General features: G+C 36.0%; 1 protein-coding gene across 1 annotated transcript in view; it reads left to right on the top strand.

Moving 5' to 3' along the window:
* Window positions 1-7,873, top strand: part of TRDN (triadin) — a 222,980-nt gene extending 215,107 nt beyond the window's left edge. The window contains 1 exon segment of the mRNA XM_062488974.1: window positions 7,731-7,873. Within this exon segment, the coding sequence (XP_062344958.1) occupies window positions 7,731-7,873 (143 nt within the window).
* The last annotated feature ends 18,882 nt before the right edge of the window (window positions 7,874-26,755 follow it).

Genomic DNA, 26,755 nt, shown 5'->3' with positions numbered 1-26,755 from the left:
AATTATTTTCTTGTGATACGTTGAAATTACATTAGTTGAATGTGCATAGGAATAAGTTGACTGATACAATTTCATGTCAACGTGCCTAAATTTCTTGACCAGCACAAGGTGTGTCCTATAGAGTAATAACAAGAGAATCCAATTAGATTTTGCTGACCACCAAAATCAATCTATGTAGCCTGCTATAATTACTATTGCACTGTGAAAAATAATCAATTACTTCTGATCCCTCTTATATACTTTTATTTTTTTAATGATTCATCCATTTGCTCCTACATTTCAGTAATAAAATCATGCCAGTACTGGACTCCTTTGAAAACTCAATGCTAGCAAAATTGTAAAAGCCTGTGTGCTCTGATTATTGCTATGCTTTGTTGGAAGTGTCTGCATTACTACATACATGTTGCACTGTTACATCTTGCATGATTTTACTGTCTAACAAAAATAATTTTTTTAATGACTTTTGGGGGGATGTCACCTTGGGGATATTCACATATTCATGGGAGAATTACGTGGTTTGTGTGCAGTGACCATAACATGGAGCATAACAATATTCCATAAATATACAGTCTATTTATCCATTTAGCCTACTTACTAGAATATGCAAGAGCCAGTTAACAAAATACAGAATTTTTTCCTTAAATGGTTGTTAAATGTAATATATCACACTTAAGCTAAAAGAAAGAAATAATAAATTTCACTTTCTATTGCAGGGTTGGTTTTCTTAGAATAAAGACCACATTCATTGGGCTTTATTGTTATGTTTCAAAAAGACCACTGACTTTGACAAGTGACAGATCATAACTGCTCTTAACCAGTTCTGTTCCTTTAATCTTATCTATATTTTTACTGTGGTGATATTTTCCCCTCTAATGACATTAACTATAATGAGAGTGCCCTTCTAGTGCTATTGATTTGGTACATTTTCATCATATTTTACACTAAGAAAGTGTTATTAGAGATATGTACTACTGACTTTGTACTGATACTATTTTTTTTTCCACATTAAAGCACTGATAAAGGCTCATTTATTTTGTGTGTACTCAGCAAAATTTGGAGGCAGACTGGGACCACAGACATTCATATGGAGCAATCTTCTGGGTATTTTTTTTGCACTGTTGAGCATTATTTGTGAGAAAAGGCATATTAACTCTTATAGAATAAATCAATTTTACCTTCTCCAGACCTTGCTGGAGAAATCCCACAGTGCCTGAAAAAGAGCTGTTAAGGAGAATCTGAATTCTCATGGCTGTAATAACAATGTTATTGCTAGTATTTAATTCTGTTCCTCAAACATCTTTAACCCTTTTTCCTTAAATAACTTATCATTTGACAGACCCCTTGATAAAACAGATATGAAAACTTGGATGGCTTTTGCAAAGATATGCAATTAATTGCATTGCATCACAGACACTTTGATAGTAGCTTTGAGAGCTACTTTCCAAACTTTCTTTTTTTTTATTCAAATCAGAAAATAAGATGCAAAAGAAGTGTCCTCATGGCATAATTGCTTTATTTTCCCTGTCTATGCATTGTCTATACAATGCTAGACAAAAGTCATTTGAAGAGGATGTTTTTAGATATATAGAATTGACTTAAAGCAGTAGTGGTATTTCTTGTTTATTTGTAATGAACATAGAAATGTTTTCTGCTCTTCTTTTTCCCATCTTTCTTAAGCATTGTAATTTCTGAGAATGACAGTAGTATGACTGTACAGCATGAACAATAAGAAAGGAGTTTAAAAGAATGTATTGAAAAATAAATAATTTGATTTTTGACCCAAACATGTTGTTTTGAATAGCATAGGTGTGTATGGGGATTTTTGGACTTAAGAAAACAGTATTTCTCCTGCAGAGGCCCTCAGCATTCAATTTTTCTATTGAAGAAATAAGATGTAATTAAATGTCAGTTGCACAGAGCAACTAAGCACAAAGACTCACATTCTTCTTTTTAGCAAGTGTGAAGGCAAAAAGCTGTGATACTTATAGAAGATTCCACATGATTTAACTTCCCCATCTGGCCTGTTCTTTGTCTGGTCACTTTTTCATACTGAAAATGTACTGAGGAAGTACTTGTTTCCATTCCTGATTCTTTAGTAAGTGAAAAAATCTTTGGCTACCAAGTAGTTGGAACAAATTTTTTTGCTGTTGTGTGGCTCAGTTTTGATTGTTGAAATTTGTTTGCACTTAATGTGCATTCCTAAGAAGCAGTCACAAATAAATGAGTGTAGTTGTTAAAGTTTTTCTTTTATTTGCAATTGCTAACCAAATAGTAATTTCTAGTGCTATGATTGTCTGAATTTTTGTGGTTTTTCAATTGTTTACTTCTATTAGGACAGCCTTTAAGTGAAGAAATTGGATTCAAACTAGAAAATAATTGCCACACATTCTCTGTAATTTTCCCTTAATAACTGAACTGTTATTATAATAACTGAACTGCTAAAAGTTTTCTTTTTAATGAATATTTAATTTAGTGAATTGCATTAAAAACAGCTTTCTGAACCTTATAGATAGGAGACTTTAATCATTGCAATACATAAACAGGAACAACTTTATGCTCTTTAGGATTATTAAATTTTATTAGAGGATGCTTTCCTCCTTTCTGCTAAAGAATTGAAAACATCAGTGCTCTTGCAATATTCCTCTAATTTCTTGAAACCAGCCTTCTGTGTGACATGCATATCACTTAGAAATCAAGAGCAAAAATAAGCTCCATGGAATATTTGTATGCTTTATTGAGTAACTGTGGAATGTACTTACCATTTCCACTATATAAGCCCTAAACAACTTCACACAATCTTTAAATCCAGGGGATTTTGCTTGTTTTTCTTTCTGGAACCCATCTTGACTGCTCCCTCTCTGACTGATTTCCGTCCTGGCAAAAATTAATTAAAGAAGTTCCTGTTGCTTTCCCAAAATGAAAAAGAAGGAAACATATACCCCTTCCTCCAGCCTTTTATAAATTTATTCATCTTAGGTACCATATGGTCTCATATAAGAGTGCCAGTTTTAATATGCTAAAAAAGCATTATGACACTTTTCCAGCACTGAGCTTTTGTTTCCTCAGGATCATAAGGGGAATTTAAGTAGTTATATGAATTCTCATAAACTACATCCTAAACAAAAGTATAGACCAGATATAATGGTTTTGTTTGTTTGTTTTCTCCTGCTTAAGCTGATAACAATGTTTATTTAATAAGTCTACTGTAAAACCACATTTTTCTCCTACTGTTCCTCCTTTTTTTCTTTTTGGTAACATTTGCCCTGAAGATATGAGACAATACACTCAAAGTGAAAACCCTCTTCAGTTTAAAAGACACATTCTGCATTCATATTGAATGTAAGAATTGAAAAGGCAGTGTGGGATGTATTTGTATTCTTATTTGCATGCCAAAATTCAAATTGTTCTCTTGACTATGGTTTGTATCATAACACTGTTGCAGACACAGTTCCACAGATGTCGGTATTTTCTGAATGAATTTCTTATCTGCATGTTTTGCAGCTGAGGTTTCCTGGATAAAGCAGCCTAAGAAGGGTAACATGAAACAGAAAGAGTAAAGAAGCCGTAATAAAAAGTGTAATACTGAAACAATTTCATCCTACATAGACTATAGGGGCAGCTGACTTTCTTTTACCTAACAAGTTAGAATATGGTAGAGACAGACAATTCAGTTTAGAAAAAGTATTAAATTCATCTGCCTTAAAAAAAATATATATGAGATCCTTACCAGAAAATATGGAAACTTGCAGTATGTCTATTTCAAAGCTCTGATTGTTTAATTAACTAAAATATAAAAGATCCATTCCATCATGGAATGATGATGAAATTTGTTTTTATAAGTGAGTAGTTTTGCACTGGGAGAATTAATAAAACAGAATCTACAAAGATAGTATTGGAAAAAAAGACTTTTTTAATAGTTTGAATATTTCCAGAACCTGAAAATTACATCTTTCTCTACCTACATTTGGATTCATATCACCTTGCTTATCAAATCTTGTATTCTTATAATGGCAACCACTAGGTCACACATACTCTACAACATATTAAAATAGTTCAATTTTTGCCAAGTGAATCTGCTTAAGTTTTAAATGAGGTATAAACAGAGCCCTAGTTTGGGATATTAGGATAAATTCATTAAGCATTGTGCTTTAGTTTGTCTAACCCTCAAAAGAAGATTTGAAGAAAATGAGGACTTTTCAAAATGAAACATTTCAGATTCATTCCTAGGAAAATCCAGTTTAAAATTATTAATACAAGCATTTTTTCGTATCTGTAGATTGATGAAAAAAATCACAAAAGTTTTTTCAAAGCTTGTGGGTTGAAATAAAGATAGTTTAATAGATAAAACAAAAATTCACATGCTCAAGCAAAGCAAAGCAAGGAATTCATTCACTCCTTGGACAGGTAGGAGGCATTCAACCACCTGCAAGAAAACAGGGCTCCATCACACTTAACCATTGCTTGGGAAAACAAATGCCATCACTCTAAATGTACTCCCCTTCTTTCTTCCCCAGACTTTATCTGCTGAGCACGATGCCATATGATATGGAATATCCCTGTGGTTGGTTGGGGGTCAGCTCTCCCAGCTGTGTCCCCTCCCCACTCCTTGTGCACACCAACCCCCTCACTGGTGGGGTTGGATGAAAGGCAGAAAGGCCTTGATTGTGTTAGTCCTGCTCAGCAGCAACTAAACTATTCCTGAATTACCAACACTGCTTCCAGAAGAAACCCAAACCAATGTCTTACGTTACCCACTATAGAGAAAACAAAACCTACCCCAGGCAAAACCAGCACATCCTGGAAGAAGCATGATTGGTTTTTCCTCCTTACCTTAACACATGTTTTACATATCCTGCCTTTTGTCGTTCCTAATTCTTGTTCCTGTCCTATTTCCTCATATGTTTATCCCGTCTTTCTACTACTCTTCAGGCAGAGAAATAAACAAAACACCCTATTCTTTAAACAAAACACCCTGTTCTTGGAGAGGGTTTTTTTTGTGGTTTTTCAATATACTTTTCAGGGGTATTTGGTGATTTATGCCAAAATACATATATATATATATATATATATATATATATATATATATATATATAGCCTGCAGCTAATTTCAGCACTGAAAAATTTCACAAATTGGAAATAAGTTACATTAGTCTTATGAAAACAATTAGCAGGAAAATTTCACGGAAGTCATTACAATCATCCCTGCTTCTCCTGAGGTTCCTCTTTGTGCAACATTTTTCTGATGTTTTCTAAAGATAGATGATAAGTAATAGGTTATATAAACATTTGAATATCACTTCAACATATTGCAGTCAACATGAGTACATACCAGCCAAAAAACAGGGCTCACTTCATAAACACTGCAGATAGAAATAATACAACAAAGCATTAACATTCTAAATAAACAATTATAAAGTGATATTTAGCATTACAGAGTCAAGTAAACATGATTCCTATTATTTCTTTTTCAAAGTAATTAATTTCTATCTCTTTTTTTTTTTCCAGTTTAGAACTATGGGACACATAATTAATTTGTAGCTGCTGGCTGAGTTGCAAACATTTTAAAGGTTCCCTTTCATTAATTTAGTGGCTTTTAACAGTAGATTATACATGAGATTTTCAAATGAAATTATTATAGCACCTAGTTTTACTAATGATTTTAGAATAATGATCAGGTAACACCTCTGGAAAACACTGTGGCAGCATGTATGCTATAATTGTAGTACATAAATAACATAACAATGTTTAAAATACTTGCAAGTATGTAGCTGTGTAGGTCAGTCTTTAACAGAACTTTGCAAATGCATGTGAAAAAAAAAGAGGTATATTTTTGTATTTGATAGCATGTAAAACACAGGGCAGTAATATATTTTTAAACAAAAGTAAAATAATGATTTGTATTTATTGGGGCTAGAAAGGGTGTGGTGCCCTACTTGCCTTCTTCATGAAGAGTGTAACTGACTTTATTTTCATTTTTTCATACTTGAAAGAAATACACTGAAATAATTTCCTTTCAATAGTAAAAGGTGAATTTCTAATTGGGAATTTTCTTCCTTTAAGGAATTTCTCTTTGTCAATCTTGCATCCACTGTGATTAAATTTTAGGGGATTTTGTGTTTGTGGGATATTTTAAAAGATCTGATTGAAAAATCTCCAAGTATTTCAGTAGGACAATATCAGTTTAAATCATAGTGGATCTTGTGGCAATATATTGTTTTCAGTAAATTTTACTCAAAGAAGTTGCCTTAGTTCAAGAATGGAATAAGTCTATTTGTTGAAATTATATCTCAGAAACTTTCTGGTTCTGCCCATGTGTGTACATAGAAAGGTCAGTGGTGGAGGACTTAGCACATTCACACAGTCCATGGCCTGTCAAGCCTCACAGGAAAACCTTGGTCTGACACATATAGGATGTAAACTCTAATCAGGGGAGTTGCTTTGTCTCTGTTTTCTAAAAGAAACTGGCATTCATCTCACAGAGAAACAGAAACACTGAGAATTTGGGGGGAAAAATAATTTCCATTCTTAGACTTAGTGAAAAAGCAGTAAGTCATTTGATCCAGAAGGACCTAATTTCCAATTTTATTTTAAAGTGAGCTTTTAGACGAAAAATGCATAACATTTGCATGAGTCAGGCAAGAAAACCACAAAGGATAATACAACTGGATTGAATATACCAGCACTTCTGACACACTGCTCTGTTTTCCACCATTTAATGGGACCTGGAAGTCAATAAATAAATGCTGCACCCCAGTTTTTAATGCAGGGAGTCCTGGAGACCATTTCAGTTTAGAATTTTCACAGGAAACAGCTAATTATTTTTAAAATTTCTTTTTTTCATATGGTATGAACAGCAGAGGAAAGAAAAAAGTCATCAGAAAATCAATTGCATGAAAACTAACTTGTATCAGATGCCAACATTCCTCCAGTCATTTTCGGAAACACACAATAATTAGTTTTGTGTTTAAACAGTTGTCTTTTAAAATAGTTATCTTTTAAAAATTAAGAGTTTCTTTTAAAAGTTCAATAATAATAAATAGTTGTCTTTTAAAATCTTGTCAATGTTAATCTCACAGTGCAAAACTCAGCTTTTGAAACCAATTGGATCAATTTCATCTGTGCCGAAACATGTGTTCTTGAAAGCTTTTAAAACATGATGAAATGTATGACTACATATATAGTACTCAAAAATTAAAAAGGAGAAAACATCCATGACTGTGAAAGGACAGAAATTAGATACAGTCATTTGTAATCCCTTTATTCACAATAAAAGATAATTCACCTAAAGTCTAATAAAATAGGTATGATGTAGATATTAATTAAATATGAGTCTTTCTGGAACTCTTCAATGTATCTGAAAGTCACTGTGAAATAAAAAAAAACACAAAATATATGTGTGAATTTTGGGGGCTTACATTCAGTTATCCCAAAATGCAAGTATTCTGAGAAAAGTAGGACTATGACACTGAGAAATTAAATTATATTATGCATTTAAATGTGAAGTTGTAAATAATTTCTCATCTTGTCCCACAAGATCTCTTATTGAGCTTTTTAGCTAAAATCTTGTTCATATGTGAAACCTGGCTTGTGATCACACTAGAAATTTGTGATGTTATAACTGACTTAATGGGAATGGAATCATGCAGATGCTTTCTGAAAGAACATGGAATAGATTCATGGCCCCAATTTAGAAACCATAAACATTAATCATCTCTTCCTTGTTTTCCTAGCTCCTGTCCGCTACTTTCAATGTGTCTTCCTAAATGGACCTAATGGATTTGGGCTGCAATTTCCTATTAATCCCCCTTCAAACAAGGAAGAAAAGACTCACTCAAAGACTTCCAAGAGAAAGACAAGGAAACCGGGGCAGTAGAGAGACTGAGTCCTGTGATCACTGACATTTTGCACTTTATCTTTTCTGCTGAGGTCCACAGTAGCTACAGTGGTACTTGTCATTGCAAGAACGTGATCCACTTGCACACATGTACCTGGAAAAAGTTTCCATGGGGCAGCGGCAGAACAAGCAGAACAATGAACTGTGTTTAACAAAGATAGAAATGTAAAAGTGCCCAGTTTCTCATGGAAAGGCTGCAATGTTAACAAAGCATTGATATGACTGTGCGTGCGAGCATGTGCGTGTGTTTTCATGCCTCTTTTGCTCTTGTTTTTCTTTACCTACATGCTCAGCATTGAAGTGAGTCTGCTTTCCATTTAATCTTATCTAAGGAGTGAGAGGTTGAATGTAGCTCTTATATTGGCAAGATTGCAAGACTTAGCTGCAATCCTAAACCATTTCTTCTTAACATTCAATCAAAGTGCTGACAGGAAAATGCCTCACTAAGTCATGAAAATGTGCTCTGTGACTGGTGCTATTTTTATGTCTCATTGACCAGTGTAGCCTGAAGCTCACACTTACTCAGAGCAGCTCAATATACTATCAGTAAGTTGACTCCACAAGTCATGTTAATGATGAATATTTCTATTTAATCTGAAACTGTAAAAGCATGGATGGTTTGCCTTGCCTGTTACAAAATACAAGCTCTTCTCTTCCTCAGGGTCAAAGTGAGAAGGGAAAGTGAAACCACACGGCAAAGATTAGGAAAACTACTGTTGACATGAAGGACTGAAGAAGCAAATTAAATAATTATAGTGCTTCCACTTTTCTTCTGTGACTAAATCAGATTGTTTTGCAGCAAAAGCCATGTAAATGGGCAATACACCAGACAAAAATTTGGTATTAGCTTAAGCCAGATAAAAAATTAGGATGTGAGATGCCATTCACAAAACTAAAGCAACCCAAATTTCCCGTAATTATGTGAATTTGATGTTATCTCAGATCAGTGAACAGCAGCAAAAACCTAAACCAAACCCAAAAAAATACCAAAGAATCATAAAAAATTGAAACATAAACACATTAAATAATCCAGGTATCTCATTTAACTAGACAAAATTAAAGGACTTCCTCACAGCACACTACTGTAAATGTCTTACAGCAGAATCAAAAGTAGATGTGCTTGTCCTCAACCTTCTTTTGTGCATTTACGTAGAAATAAAGGACTTGCCCTAAAGAAGAGACAAGATGGCATTTGGTACATTTAAAAGCACATGAATGAAAATTGGCATCTCACCAGTTTGTCTGGCAATGTAAATAACGCGTTTTTGCAAGCTGTTATTTGTTTTCATTTCCTTACTATTTTTTTGCATTTAATCTGGGAAATATACAGCAGTGACTTTAGTTATGTAGTTGCATGCTGAAGCAACATGATCCTCTTTGTGCAAAGCAACTACTTGTAGAGTCTGAACACGCCAAAAACTATATATCACTTTTTTTTTTTAGTATAGACCAAGATAACATTGGCCTCCTCCCTCATACACTCTCGCTGCCCATCCATCTTACTTTAATAAAATAATTGACTCATGTGAGTTTTTGACAACTGATTCTTTGACAGATTGGTGCAATTCAGAAAGCTTTGCTGTTACACTGCTGGGTCCAGTTGATATTCCTTGATTACTGGGCCATGGCTTCATGTGAACTGGATCCTTGGTCTTACTGTGCTCTGATATTGCACAGGTCATGTGCTGCAAAAACTGTCATTGCAACAACCAGTTCAGGCAGTGGTGACCAGAAAGAGGTAGGAATAGGTCCTATTCTAGAAGTAGCTATTCCCATGTAGAATCACACTGTAGATATGAATGTTCATGATGAATGTCCCCACAGACCCTTGTGAAATCTGCTCTGGAGATAGCACTGCTAACAGAGAATTTTTAATGATAGAATTATGATTTTCATTTTCCTTTTGGAGTTTCTTTTTATATTTCCAGCAATTTTTTCCTTCCCAGTTTGTGATTTTGTATACATTATAATGGATGTTATTGCCCTAGGTCTTTACTGTGAAAGCTGTTTTTAAAATGAGATTGTAACTTTCTGCAAAATCAGTTAATTCAAGATTTTATCTAACGCAAATAATCAGGACAAAAAAATACATGCGGGGGTTTTTTTTAATCTTCTTTTGGAAAAATATTTTTTTTCATTATAATTACCCTTAATCCTTCCTTCCTGTCTGAGATGGGAGATGACAAGATTTTTTTCTGGATCTCATTTTCATAATGTCTCAATTAGATATGTTTCAATGTTAGATATCTGAAAGCTTTGGAAATATAAACAATTAGTATTGTTTACAAGTGATGTAAAATCAATCTTTTAATTTTGGTCCCTGATCTTAGTCACTGCCTGGAAAAACAGAAAAAAACAGGTACACTCCCAGAGAGGCAAGCATTTTTCTCTTCAAATTCACCTGGAAGCTTTTAAAAATTTCCTGGTTTGCATGGTTTTACTCAAATTAGCCTGAAATATTGCAAAAAAATATGCTGATTGTTATACATTTTGGAAAATAAAAAAAATATATATATAAACTCTGTTTCAGTGACTGTGACATGCTGTTCTGTGAATTCAAAAATTCAGGACAAGGGTTTATGTATGCAAGCTTTAGAAATCTTCTGATTACAAAGATGCAATTAGGCTGGAAAAATTACCCATCCAGCATTGTATTTACTCCTAATGGGCTTTTAGCAATACTTAGCCAGCTTTTTTACACATTTTATTGATTACACTCTGACACATGGAAATCTAAATTGTTGCTGCAGTCATTCAAGGTACAAATTCATCTACACCAAACTATTTGTGTTCATCAAAGTGCTTATTTATAATACAACTGCAAAACCAGTACAGACAAAGCTGTGATCTCCTATGACAAGTAGTCCAGACAATATGGAAAATGCCCACCGAGAAACTGAAAGTGTAAAAAATGATGAGATTCCCGACTCCCACATCCCACAGGCACTATGGCTTGCCTGTATCAGCAATGGTTAAGGAAGATGAGCTAGTTTGGAAAACCGGCTACAGTCTGGAAGTGATTACAACTGCAGTTGCTCAGCTTTGCACTGGGGTTCAAGAATCCTTTGCCCCGCAGAGTTTGGTGAACCATCCCACATGTGAGGTGTGTCACTCAGCAGTTTGCCTGAGCAATTTCCTCTGAGGTGCCAAAATCCTGATGAAGTCAACAGGAGCAGTCAATTTCCAGCAAGAGCAGTGAGATAAGTTTTACACTGCTGCCTGACCCAGAGCTGTTCACTCTTGCTGGTGAAGTCCTTAGACCCCATCCCCAGCCCTCAGTCCCAGTTCAGTTTCAAACTTCTACCCGTGTCACAACTGGAGTGCAGTTTCATCCATTTAAAAACCCTCCAGAAAAATGGAGCTTTTCTCAATGGCACATTTCTATTGCACCGGTGAGTGAGGGGGTGCTAAGAAAGTCTGGGTAAGAAGATTTAGTCTTCTTTAGTGATTAACTATGCTGGTGCACAGCACTGCAGGTGCCCAGGTGCTGGTGGGGGCTGCAGGGTGACCTCTGTGAGGAGCAACCCTGGGCTGGACACGGCGGGTTCCAGGTGGCTCCAAGGCTCCCACCTCAGGGCACAGCTGAGCCCTGCTGCCATGGTGTCCCTGGGAAAACATATGTAAGGAATGTTTGAAAATGCTAGAGAGAGAGAGAGAGGAGGAAAAAGAGTGAGAAGCAGAAGATGGAGCACCAAGGTTAGAAGATGAGGAGGAAGAGGAGCTGCTCCACACCAGGGCAGAGAATTCCCTACAGGCTGTGAACCACCCATGCCAGAGCAGGCTAAAAGTCTGAAAAGGACAAAGCAGTGAAGAGGAACAGCCATAGGCCAACCATTATTGACAGAAACTGGTGTGAAGGAGTGACTATAAGCTCAAGAAAGGGGGAGGAAAGGTTAATTTAATGTTTGCCTTTCTGTTTCCCACTATGCAAATCATGAAATCATACATTTTTGTGCGCTTATTTTCTCCGAATCTTCTTTGCTCACAACAGAAATTAGCAATCAATCTGCCAGTCTTTAGCTTGATCCATGAGCTTTGTCACTCTTGTTCTTCCCATTTTGTCTCCCTGAGGGCAGGAGCAAGCACAACCGCAGCTGGTTTTTACACAGATCCTTTATGTCTTACTGAAAATCAACAAAATGCCATTTGTCCCACACTTGGGTTCACCACTTAGAACACAAGACAGAACATATATAAATTATACATTGCCACAAAAATATATCACACAAATTCCCAACTCTAGAACTTCATAGCTAGTTTTTTTCATACACAGCCATTAACTACTTTGTGTATTCTTGTTTAGATGCCAAATTCTCCATGTTAAAAACTCTAAGACAACATAATAGAAGTGCAGTAAGCACAGTTCTAGAGAGATGTCTTTATCTGCTGGGACACATGCACTCAGGAGACCAGATGAAATAGTTTTCCCTTTCCCATCTTAAAACTTTTCTTCACCATGCAGTATAGTAAGAAATGAGAGACTTAGCCCCTTTGGGAGAACACTGGTCATTTAAGCTGCTTTGAACTTAAGACAGTCAGCATCTGACTGCCCTCAGTTATGTACCATTGGCAGCACTTCTTTCCAGGGATTGAAGATTTTGGAAGCCAAGAAAAAAAATTAAAAATATTACATGAGTAGTAGTAATGAAAGTGAAGATGTGAGGGGCTGGTAATTAACAAAATAAAAGGAAATGCAAAACGCTTTATGAAGGCTCCTAGGCAGGAACCATATATAAAGGTAGCATTTGCTAAAAATTCATCTTAAAGGAGGTGATATTTCTGCCACCTTTTAGTTCTTCAGAAGGAAGAAATACAAAGGCAGTTGAAAATATGAAATATGTATTATTTATACACCTGAAAAGGTCACTAGAGCTCTAGCTTGCATGCCATTCATTTATCCTGAATGAAGTTCTCCAGAAATTCCCAATTAGCCAAATACTTCAGGAGTCATATTGCTCACCTGTGGGCAAAACAGAATACAACTCCCAATGCTGAATTCTTTGTCATTTAATTAAACAATGAAAAAAACATAACAATTTTTGGATTTTCTCTTGGTTTATGGATTTTTGTGCATGCTGGTTGTTTGTAATACATACTCCACACAACTATTTGTTCTGAAAGTCCTCACATCTCAAGGACTGGCTTAGTTATGTTGTAAATACTTCTCATACTGAAGAAAAATTTTCTTCAGTTTTCAGTTTTGTCTTTTGTTATGACAGAGATTAGTACAATTTTTCAAATATATTTTATTTTGCCTGGTCCAAAAGTCTAGCAATTCATTCAGTAATGCTTCCTTTGGGGAAACTATTATAAAAATTGCTTTTTGCAGATACCACTTTTGTTACATAGCTCTTTTACCAATATTCAGTAGATAAAACTTGTTTACAACTCGGAGCATTTTTCTTTGGATAAATTGCTTATTCTCAAAGGGAAAAATATGTTCTTGCTCAAACAGTGACCCCTGTGTTCCCTTTGGCTTGATTCTTCTTCTGTATTAAGAAAAATCTAAGTTGTTCCATTTTTCTTCTCCACCCATTGCAGGAAAAGATCGAGTTCAAAACCGTTTAAGGAACCTGAAGGTGCACAAGTCCATGAGACCTGACAAGATACAACCATGGGTACTGAAAGAACTTGCTGAGGAAGTGGCTATGCCACTATCCAATATATTTGAGAAGTCATGGCAATCTGGTCAAGTTCCCATTGACTGGAAAAAAGGAAATATAATACCCATTTTTAAAAAAGCAGATAAAGAAAAACCAGGGAACGACAGGCCAGACAGTCTCCCCTCAGTGTCTGGCAAGATCATGGAGGAGCTCATCCTGAAAACCCTGCTAAGACACACAGAAAACAATGACATGATTGGTAGCAGCCAACATGGCACCACTAAAGTCAAATCATGCGTGACAAATTTCTTGGCTTTCTACCAGAGGGTTTCGGCAGTGGTGGATGAGGGAAGGGCAACAGGCATAATCTCCCTGGACTTGAACAAAGACACTGTCCCACATGACATCTATGTCTCTAAAATGGAGAGACATGGATCTGACAGGTGGGCCACTGGGTGGATAAAGAATTGGCTGGATGATCATGCTCAAAGTGTTGAAGTCAGTGGTGCAATGTCCAGATGGAAAGTAGTGCCAAGTGGTGCTCCCCAGGGAACGCTATTGGGACTGGTGCTTTTAAACATCTTTACTGGTGACATGGACAGTGGGTTTCAGTGCACCCTCAGTGAGTTCACCGATGACAACCAGGTGTGTGATGCAGTCAACACGCTGGAGGGAAGGAATAACACCCAGACAGACCTTGTCAGGCTTGAGAGGTGGGCCCAGGTCATCTTAATGAAGTTCAACAATGCCAAGTGCGAGGTTCTGCACCTGGTTTGGCGCAGTCCCAAAAACAATTTTAGGCTGGCCAGAGAATGGAAAGAGACTAGCCCTGGGGAGAAGGACTTAGGTTTGCTGGTAGATGAAAAACTTGACATGACTCAGCAGTGTGTGTTGGCAGTGAAGAAATCCATTTGTATCCTGGGCTGCATCAAAAGCAGCATGGCCAGCACATCAAAGGAGGTGATTCTCTCCCTCTACTCTGCTCTGGTGAGACCCCACCTGGAGTACTGTGTTCAGGATTGGGAGCCCCAGCACAAGAACGATGTTGATATGTTGGAGGAAGTCCAGAAGGGAGTTATTAAGTTGACCACAGGGCTGGAGCACATCTCCTATGAAGATAGGTTGAGAGAGATGGGGCAGTTCAGCCTGGAGAGCAGAAAGCTTCGGGGATACTTAATAACAGTCTTCCAGTACCTAAAGAGGTCCTGCAAGAGAGCTAAAGAAGGACTTGCCACAACAGCATGTAGTGACGGGACAAGAGAGAATGGCTTTAAGCTGAAGGCGGTTGGGTTTAGTCTAGATATTAGAGAGAAAGTTTTTACTGTGAGGGTGGTGAGGCTCTGGAACAGGTTGCCCAGAGAGGTTGTGGAATCTCCATCCCTGGAGCTGTTCAAGGCCAGGTTGGACAGGGTTTTGAGATACCTGCTCTAGTGGAAGGTGTCCCTGCCCATGGCAGGGGGATTGGAACTAGATTATCTTTATGGTCCCTTCCAACCCTAACCATTCTATCATTCGGTAATTCTAAGGGATGCTCTCTGAACAGGCAAACTTCTTCCTAGATTTGATTTTACCTGAAATGTTCTATTAACTTTCTTTCAGAATACCTGATGGTAATAAGCATGCTCATGTCTCATGCCCTTGGGGTTTGTCTCAGTCACAATTTATTAGATAGTCTGGCTGGTGGCTGAAAGAGCAAACCACTGAATTTGGGTAGTAACTGAGGTTACTAAGAAGTTTCTTCCCATTAAGTGTGCTATTTGCTTTCATAATTCTAAAGTCTTTTCAATTTTTGTGCTAAATTTTTCTCAGCAATTAATTTATTCTCCCATTAGGCCCATGTTAAGCTCCAGCTAGAAGGAAAAAACAATCTTTTTTTTGAAACTGAATCACCAAACTGAAAAATCTTAATTATGGTAAAGAGTAACAGAAACATTTAATTCACCTGCTTTTTTAATTCTAAAGAGGGGTACTACAAAATCGAGGTCTTCTTGGTTTTGAGTCTGTCAAAGAAATGGGAAAATAAAGCTGCTAACATTAATACTCTGCACATAATTTCCAGCTGAATGACAAAAATATAAATGCACATTTATCATGCAACCCAAATCCTGTGGGGTTTCTTTTCCTTCAGAAAAGATGCAAAGGAGAATTCTTGAGTAACACGTTGTTAAAGTAGGGCTTAGAAATAGCTTTTCAGCAAAGAAAAGGCAACGTGAAGACAACTTGATGAGAATCTTCCATGTGCCCCTCCAAACTTCATCTTCCTGCCAAAGTCATACAGCCAGCCTTTCCCAAAACAGCTGAGTCTCCTTTGCTTTGATGTGTGTATAAGTCTGTTTGAGAAAATCTGAATAAATCACTGCTGCTTGATGGCTTTTTTGAGTGTGAAAGTCAATAGTGTTCTGCTGTCTTACATAGGTATACTAGCATACCTACGTTTCAACTGGAATGACAACATGTTCTCTGAGAAATCAAATTAGTAAACTAGAACAAAGAGCTGGAGTGATCAAATAATATTAAGAGTTCTTTTAAATTCACAAAAAGAAGTCAAAGATAAAAACTAAAGCGCTCATTTTTCTAAGATTTTAAGACCCTTACTGTTTAAATCATATAAATCATCCTCCTTTTTAGTTTATTGTCAGGAGTGATTTTGCCTATTAATGCCTTTCCAACTGATCTATCATCTCTGGGCAGATGTAATAGAAGTTAATGGAATCCTATAGATTATAGCGATATTTGGAACCAGCTCCGAATTCACTTTTTTTTAAACTGATTGATCATTTAGCTAATTATTTTGGAATCTTCCCCAAAGACTAGAAGAGAAAATTGAAGTACTAAAGCATTTTGTCATGTATTTATTTTCAAAACAAAAGCAGAAAAGGCATTTAGAAAATTAATACCAGGAACACTGAGGTTATTAAATGCTAAATGTCATGAAAATGAAACATCTGGGCACTTCAGTTTCCAGAAAATAAAGCCAGCAGCATGATTCTAATTTGCCCAAAAGTTAATTATTTAAAGGAAAAAATAATTTAGCATTTTCAGCTGATAAGAATGTTGTTGATGTCGTACAGTTTCAACGCATTGCAATTAGTGAAAATTACAAGTCAATGTAATCAAGGGCAAGAATACTTCAGAATTAATCCAGGTATGTGAGACTAATTCACAGATTCATGGGGTTATTTTACAGATTTATCTGTTTGTGGACAGCTGTGTCATGGACAGGAGCGTTTGGTAAATTACAGTGAAAAGAATTTCTGCAATTTAGTTGACAAATTCCTTAAAAAAAACCCAAAAAATCACAGAAATGGAGCAGTTCACAAGTTTGGGTATGATCCCATTCGACAGCTATCACCCTTCATATTGAGAACTCTGCTATGAAGGGGTCTTTTATCACATGCAATCATTGTCGTTCTTTTTCTTCTAAAAATATATTATTATCTGCTTTTATTTAGAGAAATTCATATGTTAGAGTGTTAAAATCATTCTTTCACATTTTTTCTCTAATACTGATATGCTGTAAAAATAATATCACCCGCTAATATGCAAATAACTCAGTTGTAGGATGGAGCTGAGGATGTTAGGCTTATAATGGAACTATCAGTATAAGAAAATTCCAGTATCCATTTTTAGATCAGATCCTTCTTTTATTTTGGTCATATAAATGTCTTAAGCAAAACTTTTAAGTGACAGAAAATTATTCACATTAAGTAGTTTGATACTTTTAATAAACTCAAAGGAAAACCTCTTCCAATAATTTCATACACTTTAAAGGTAGTTTTTAAAAAATAGCAAACAATAATTAAATCCCAAAATACATGACAAAGGTGTTATCTTCTGAGGTGACAGAAATGAATGCTTTTCACAGTGTCTGAATTTTTACCTGTTGATGGCTCAAACAGGTATCACTTGAAAAATACATTTAGTGGAGCTACACCCTAGCTAGCTGTCAGCTCTTTTGACAGTCATTGCAAAAAAAAAAAAAAAAAGCATAGAGACTGGTGAGGAGAAATGTCTGTGTGTCTGGATGCAGCAAGGCACCTGGACTCCTATGGACATGCACTTGCAGAGACCTAAGCACACTCCCTCAGCACACAAGCACAAATTCCTAGAATTTAAAGCTGAAAGAGACCCTTATATTTTAACCTGTGGCCTTTTATATGGAGTATAATAACTCAAGCTGAAATACAGCGCAATTCTTTAAAATATCTTTCAGCCAATCTAAAAAAAAGTGTGTAGATTAAGCACCCTCTTTTCCCCATGCTGTCTGTAATTAATAGAGGTTTCAGTCTCCAGAGATGGAGACCTGTCTCTTCTTTCCACAAACACAACTTCAGCCACGTCAGTAATGGTTTGTTACTGTTTTCCCATCAACATTGATGAATCTATGTCAATTTACTGTTATATGTGACTCCTGAGATTTGATTTTGCCAGCTGTGAAGGCTCACATGAGGCAGAGATCTGAATAAATCACTTCAATGTAGTGGATTGATGAATCTATGCTAATCTTTATTGCATTTGATTTTGAAAATCAGATTTTCCCTACTGTGAAAACCTTCAACAGACACAGATTCAAATAAACTCCATCACTGTTATTCTCCAGGAGATGAAAAAGTGGAGAAGCTGTAAATATTTTTAATTTTGGAGTACTGAGATATTTAGCTAGGACAGCATCTTAGTTCATATTAAATACGCACATATTTGTACATTAAAAATTAAGGTTTGTATATTAAAATTAACTAGATTAAATTATTTAAGAGTTTAAAACTGACTTTGGTTAAATAGAAAGCCTTCCAAAATAGCTAAACTAGTCACTGCTTTACAAAACCAATTTCAAACTTATTAAAAAAAATGCCCAGATGAAAAATATTGAGTGGAAAATCACACACATAATAGTGAGAGATTAAGGGCACAAACACTAGTGCAACCATGCTAGTGGACTCCCTCCTTCCTGAGAAAAACCTTCTTCCACTCCATCCCTCTCTCTCTCTCTGAGAGGAGAGATCAGATCTGCAAGTAGCTGTTTACCCAGGAAGAAATGGGAAGCAGGAGAAAAGCAGAGAAGAGCAAAGTCAAGGCACAAGGGACGCAAGGCTATGAGTGATTTGGAGGTAATGGAAACCAAGACATCATAAAGTCACTGCTACAAAGTTAGATTTTACTACTCTCAAGCATTTTTTATTCTTCTCTGGGGCAGAAGCATTCAATTTTGCTAGTATTTCTGAGGGGCTATCTTTGGATGTACAATGCTAATGTTCAAAACAGGAATTCAAGCCATTTCCCCTGCAAACCACAAGCAGGATTTGTCTGGTTTTGGTTGGTTTTTTTTTTGTTTTTTGTTTTTGTTTTTTTTTTGTAATAGCTTTGATGGATATCAATCCCTGATCAAATCAACTGGCCTAACTAGCATAAATCTGCCAGCTCTGCAGCTGAATCTACTGACCCTCTAAAAAACTGGCATTCTCTTCCTTCCTTCTCTGTTTTCTGGCAAGCACCCAAATACACCAAGATGTCTGCACCGTACTGTATTGATGGACAAACATCACCCTAAATTTTGACTGCTAGCTCCTCTGGAAAAAAAAAAAATGCCCCTGTGCAGCATGATTCCAGTGGTCTTTGGAAAACTGATGATCATGCACTGGATATTAGACAATGGAGGCTTGCATCTGTGATGTGCTGGAAAGCTTGGCTCTTCCTGGGGACTGAAGTGCTGTCACCTCACAGGCAAGTAATTAGCTCACCCACCAGACATGGTCTCAAGAGTATTTATGGAGATGAGCTTCATCATGTGTGTGAGGATTGGGAATTATTTGCTTCATGTATCTGTCAGAGCCCAGCTCATGCCAAACAAGGCACGCAAGCAGGGCGCTCCTGAACTCCTCTGGTTTGGCTCCTGTTAATTGTTGTTATCAGTAACCATCATTTGCAACATATTTGCATGGGGTTTGGCACACATCTCAGTAATATATAATAACAATACAAATAACAATATATATTAGTAATTATATACTATGATAATTATAGTTTAGCTAAGAAATCATCTTACCTTTAACTATCAGGAGTCAAATGTATAATAATTGTGTTAATACTTGTCTTAATCTGAAAACTGACAGAAATAAAATAGTAACACCTGAACTCATCTAATTCTCATCTTATTTAAATACTCATCTAATCAACTAATCTAATTTAAATACTTAGAAATATGTGGTATTAAACAAAAAATGCAATGAATTCTATTCCCTAACTCAATTTCAATGGGAAATAATTTCTGTTATATTCTCACTGGTACAAGAAAGGAAAGCAGAAGGCCCAGAACTTGTCATTGTGTCTGACAGAAAACCAACCCTTACCAAAATTAATTTTGCTCTTTTCTGTGCTTTTAATGTGTCCAAAGGCTTCCTCACATGTTTTATTTCTTTTATACTGGAACAAATACTAGATAATGAAACTGTTCTTTCTTTGTCAAAGACAAAAATAATCACTACTATCCCATGAGATGATTATCTTCTATGTAAGCTCAGGAAGAGAAGTGCAGAGCCCGATGTTACACCAGTAAAACCTTTTCCCTTCCCAAGGCTCCTGTCTCAGCCTTCCACAGGATTCTATGAAATGTTTGATCCATTGCCTGCATCTCCCAGTCACTCATGACAGAACAGAAACCAATTCAGTCTTTTTAACTACTATGTGTTTTTCCAAACAGCAGCCCTGGGTTTAATAATTCTATCTTTGTGCTGCAAAAAAAGTATAACCTCATGCAACAATACTAGAAATTCTCTATATGGAACTGATATTCATATCTAAAAATATTTTTTTCCTGCAGAAAATTCTTTTAATCTGCATGGTGTGCATTACTTCCAGAAATGTGATTCTGGTTGCTGACTAAAATTCTGATGTGTGAGGACAAAAAGAAGAGCATGCATACACTCCTCTCACTGGAGAAATAAAAATGGGATTAAATTCTCTGCCTAGTTCCAACTATCAAAGCAAAAAATAGAAATATTTCAGGGTTTTGGTTAAAAGTTACATACCACTGTCTAGTTGTAAAAATAGTTAAATAAATGGGAAATATTTAGACCCTACAGAATTTTCATAACTTTTAAAGGAAAGGTTTGATAAATGTGTCAAGAAAGAGACACTGTAATAGCTGACCCTACTTCAGAGCAAGGATAATCACCTCACAGCCCCCATTCTAGCCCTAAGTGCTATGAATTAGTATATATGCTTATTCTTTTCCTTGCTGTAGCAAGGAATTCTGAAGTAACAAGAGATTATATGCACCTCTAAATTTAATCAGCTTCCAAAAGAGTATTTGAGGTGTTTCACTGAAATTATTGCATTCTGACAGTCAACACTATAGCATATTTTCAGATATTTTTGAAAACAGTGAGCTCTATTAAGCTTCCTTCTGCTAAGTCAGACCTCACTTCAGTATTAAAAGTTTTGTTAATCCCACAATTGCTCTCTCACAAATGTTGAGTAGCACCAACATAAAGAAATCAAACCCTGTTGTTTAAGATTCCTGCAACTGGACTAACCTCTGCATCTGGAGCTGCCTTAATTTGTAGAGGAATGAAAAAAAAAAAAAAATCCACCTGTATTATATATTTCTGTTACTTTAGTCTTCATGAGAATAAATCTATAAGACAAACTGTGAGCAGGCTCTGAGGCTGTATTTCTGATTTCCCAATGGGTCACAGTGAAGACGTGACTATACAGAAGAAAAGCTAAAGCTAAAGCTGGAACTGTATCACTCAAAAGGCACTGAATGTGATTTGTCTCACTTTATCTCTGTTTTGTCAGGTGTCCAGTCTAAAGCATTTAATGATAAGTCTGTAGTCAATGAAAGAGACTGGTAACTGCTGATGAGTTCACCTAATCTAAAATAAAAATCTGAGGGTTGGGATGAATTACCCATGAGAGGAACAAGTCTTTGTTCACTTGCTGTTCAGAGCATATCTCAGTAGCTTACACAAAACTAAAGCCATGTGAGACTCACCTATGATTCTGTGATGCTGGGTGACTAGAATTGAAGTTAGAAATGAACTTGGTTTCAGTATAGGGAAATAATCTTAATGTATGAAAAAAGTGCAATGCAGTGTATTTATGTATGCAGGTTTCAGATGCCAAAACAAAATAATTAATATCAGATTCAGTACGTTAGTGTAATTTCTCTTCTCACTCCCTCTACCCTTTTAATTCCATGTCACCTAGTGAACTGAGATTCCACTAGAGTTTCTAATGGTATTTTTCTTCTCACCAAGTGAAGACTCTTTGATGTTTTACAACACCTTCTAGTACATAACAGCTGCCTCTTACATCAGTATGATTGGGTCAGTTATGTCCCATCAGAAAGGAGAATTGCTCCAGATCTAAATCTGTCTTGATACTTCCCTGGAGGGGAGTTTTCAGAGCTGAGTCACTTGTGTAAGGACTTTGGCACGGTAAAAAGCACTATCCCACCTCACAGGATTTTCAGCCTCTTCCTTTATCTTGTCCAATACCCAATATCTTGTCCAATAGCTTGTACACTCTGGTGATATCTGTGCACCCTTCACACCCTGCTACTTTTGCAAATGGCCAATAGTTTGAGTCATTAAACATTAACATTCCAGTCTCTTGAACATCCCCAAATACCAGAGTTAGCCTGATGTCATATAGTCTGAAATATCCTTTGATCAGTTGGAGTCATTTGTCCTGGCTGTGTTTCCTCCCAGCCTTCCCTCTTCAGTGTGTCAGTTCGAAAAGTATGAAAAGACTTGGCCCTATGTAAGCCCTGGTCAGCAAAACCAAAAACATTTCTACATTATCAGCCCTGTGTTCAGCATAAATCCAAAACGCAGTCCCACTGTGAAAAAAATTGATTCTACCCTTGGCAAAACCAGTATACATACTCACAGCATGCTTAACTTGTAATAAAGAACTCAAAAATACCCCCTGGATTTTCTATTGTACTGAATAAGCCATTATACTTCTCAATTTCCCTATATTGTTGACACTGTTGTCAATGTTTCTTAAGCATGCCTGGAATACATCTAAAGGAATCAACTTCCTCAAAGAAACAGACTTAGATGTCAGGTCACATAATATTTACACACAAACTCTAAATGGGTCTCTGGAATTGAATAACCACCCCAACCCAAGATATTGCAATGTGACAGCTTGAATTCATGGACACCATATCCATGCAGTTTTGCCCGTAACTAAATATACTCTTGAATTACTTTTTAACAAATTATTCAAATATGCTATTTTATCAGATAAAATGACCTTTCCACTATAAAAGATTTTGATATCAGAAATATGGCGTATGAATAACAGTCTTCTAAGCATTTCAGAAGAAAGAGGGTTTAAAAAGGGTTTTAAACCCACTGATGAACAGAAAATAGAAAAATGAAATTGAAAAGTTTAATCTTTGTCTTAATTTACAGGTTTTTCAATATTTTCAATATTTTTCAATATTTTTCCCTTTCAATGTTTTTCATGCTTTGAAGATAAACTTGGATTTGTACTAAGATCCTGTGTGATAGCAATTTTTGTCTTACAAAAAAATTATAGTGAAAATGTGATTGATTTTGTTAACATCGTAAATGCATTTGTAGTTTTAATGTTTTTTTGCAGGTACCTTTTTTGAGTGATTAAGTTATAATTAAGATATAATGTCATACTATAAAGGATTAAAGGATTTTTATTACTAATTTTACTGATTGAATTTGTTAATAAAAGCAGTGAAAAGTTCACTTACATGAAAAATTATAACTAAAGTCAAATTAGCAAGACTTATTTAATAAATAAAAATAAACTTCATTTGGCATTTTTGTGCTCTAGTTAAGGAATTGTTCCAATGAAACAATGATTATTAATAAAAAGCAGGAAAGTGATATATTTGTGAAAATTATATTTCAATATAATTTCTGAATGTTCTGTGTGCTTCATTTAGCATATGATAAAAGACTTTAATCTGCAAAATTTTAACGTGTAGACACCAATATGCTTATTCATTTTTGTGATAACACATAGACATGCTAAGGTTCTACATAAATACTTCACATATGGAGTGCATCCAGAGGACCATGTACGTGAAGGGTTAATAGTGAACTGTGTTGCACTTTACTGACTTGCAGAGCCACTGAAAGGGGCCACATCACACAAAAGTGCTTCTCTCATTGGGTGAAGTTCAGGGCTTTAAATTTCTCATCATCTTGTCCTTAAAATTTGGCTTTCTCTTGTTTCTTCTCCTTATGTATGTTTTAAGAAAGAGCTACTCAGTGAGTCAAAGGACATGTCCAAATTCATAATTGCTCCAAGTGCAACAGAGAAAGAAGAGGCAATTTAAACAATTAAATTGAAAGTACTTTTTCCCTTTATCTGTGATGGGGAAATGAAAGTCCCAACAGTAGCATTTTAACCACCACACATTCTCTTTCCAATATGACACCTATGATGTGATGTGTCTTTATTTCTATGTTATTTTAAATTGTAGGTTCTCCATCCCACACTAACTGGACTAACTCTTACATTCTAACTTCTTCTTCAGCCTCTTAGCCATTCAACAGATTGAGGTAAACTTCATTCACTTTCCATGTCACCATAATCATATTGAATGCCTCTTCAGATGTCTCTGGTGAATTCTCTGCACCAAATACACCACATTTCATGCCATGTCCTTTCTCAATTTCTGAATAATTTATTTCCTGTACATAACCCTTTTATGTCTCTTTTTCTTTTTATACTAATACATGAATGAATAGTATTAGTTTTCAAAAGTTGTTCTCAGGAGTTAATTAACATCTCTTGTGCAATTTCTCTTCAGCCTTCCGATAGTACTGAAAGCCACAAACATGCAAATGGTATAAACAGTAAATTACTCTCAGATTAGAGCACTTATCCATTACAATTATCAATGTTTGCATACAATTACAATCAAGTATTGCAATGCTATAAGAGTGGCCCAATCAGTCAAGAGAGATAAGAGGTGAAATCTATTAGTTTCCCTGTCAATTGCAACTGTTCTCCAGATATGAAGCTAGGATGATCCCACATGAAAGACAAAATATGAAAAAGGGGAAAAGAGCATCACCTAATGTCGTGAAACTACTGAAAGCAAAAGAGGTGTCTGGAAGAGTTCATTTTGCACACTCATTAGGTTATAGCTGTATTGGAGTCCATGAGCAAGCTAGGTGAGTGGATTAGGATCCTGGAAGTGTATTTAGAAATAGCTTGGGTAAGTCTGCAGTGTATTTCATTGCATTAGCTACACCAGAAGGGTCCTGCTCAACTGGATTGAGAGATACAACCTGGAATGGGAAGTCAGTAGGATTTCAATTCTCCTGTTTATTCCATGAACAGTTAACGACTTATATGAAAAATCAATCAGTACACACCAAAGATTGGGTAAACACAGTCTTTTCTAGGGCAATAGAACAGCACACTGCTTTACCAGACTGGAAAATTTTTCCACCAGAACAGAAAAATAGACATATTTTTGCTCTGCTTAGACCAATGGGAGAAGATGCCTAGGAAATAGTAAGAATAGAATAGATGTATAATGGTATTTTCCTTGGAAAATCAAAAACATCAGAAATAAGTTTCCTGAGCTGAAGCTCTCTTTCCAATTAGTAATCTTTAACAAATTCTTATTTCATAAGTTTAACCAGTTTTTAAACTCCGTAAAATACTAGCATCCAAATTATTTAGGAGGGAATGGGCTCCACTGTTTGGTAGCATGCTGTGTGAGGAAACATAGCCTTTATTTCATCTTCACCTGCCACTTGCTAGGTTAATTTCCTTGACCTCCATTTATGTACTAGAAGGGACTGTGCAGTCATTTTCTACTTTCATTCTTTAAGATATGCCTGATTTCATGGTATTCTCTTGAATCACAAATCATACCCACTTTTTCAACCTGAAGAGCCCAAGTCTACACTGTCATTCATCAGAGAAGAAATATTTAAACTGGGATGTCTTTATTTGTGCTGCTTTATAGAGGAATGAAATAAAGCAAAAGTGCATTAAACATTCTCATCTTTTGCTGGTATTTTTTTTAATCTTCAAAATTTGTCAAGAAACACGTGTTAATTTCCAATATTATTTGCTCAAACTAATAAAAACACTTATTTCCCATGAGAATGCTCTTACTTGGGTGTTTATTTGAGAACAGGTCTTTGAGCTCTAAAGGTCTGCAGTTCTGAAGAAATAGGAAAATCTCTTTTGTAGTGGCTTTTCAATAAATCTTTGGGGCACTTTATATTAAGGGTTTAGAATGAAAGCTTAATGTGCTGCAGACTGTTGACTCCAGTGCAGTGAACATGTGCAATGCTGCTTGGCTATTAAAAAGCATGTACTTTGTTACCAGTGTTTATTAATGAACACTAAGAATAAGCTCTGCACTGAAATAATTCAGAATTAAACATCTGGGTCCCTTTTAGAAGTTCTTTCTGTAGAGACAGCTTCCTTGCAAAAAATCTGGTTGCGGCTTAATTTTAATATGGCCATTAAACTGAAATACAGCAGCCTTTTGTCAAGCCTGGAAGCCTCAGTAAATGCTTGAATACTTTCAACACACAGATTGCCAACATACAGATTGCCAACATCCAACTACTCTGCAATGGAGAAGTACAACCCTCTACCAAAATGGAAAACCACAGGAGATCTAGAGAGATAGTTGTACCTATGTAGCAGATTAGGTAAAATCAGTCACAAAAATTCGTGTGTAAAATGACATTCTGCAGTTGATACCTTGTATTTCAATTTACCAAATTTATGGCTGTGAAAATAAATAGAATAGGATGAAGTGATGAGATGTGGCCTAAGAGCCTAGTAGAACAGCAGAACCCAATAAAACAATTCATCTCCTGATAAAAACAATCCATCGCCAGACCCAACCTCTGCTGAAAACTTAATTATTAGTTTTCCACACCATGGTGTTTAGAGAACTTGTTATTGGCACATGACTAACTTTTATAATAAAACAGCTGTAGAGGTTAAGGGAATAGCAATGGGACAGCAGAATTCAGTACTAAAAGTTGATTTCAAGTGAGACTGAGCTTTACTTCCACATGACAGTGCAGCCAGCTGAGAAAGGAATTGCTTTCTCAATTCACTTCCTGAAGAAAAGAAGCCCAAATTACATGAGCCAGTATCACTGCTGGCCATTCCTGATTTGATCATCAGCACCTTTTAGTTTCAAGGCTTTTATGCATGAAGTCCATCTCTGTTCTTTCAGTGAATGAAATAAGATTTGCCTTGTCACATTTGCCTTGCT

The sequence above is a fragment of the Cinclus cinclus genome, chromosome 3 (assembly GCF_963662255.1).
Source record: "Cinclus cinclus chromosome 3, bCinCin1.1, whole genome shotgun sequence".
NCBI lineage: Eukaryota > Metazoa > Chordata > Aves > Passeriformes > Cinclidae > Cinclus > Cinclus cinclus.
This window is presented reverse-complemented; position numbering and strand designations above follow the sequence as displayed.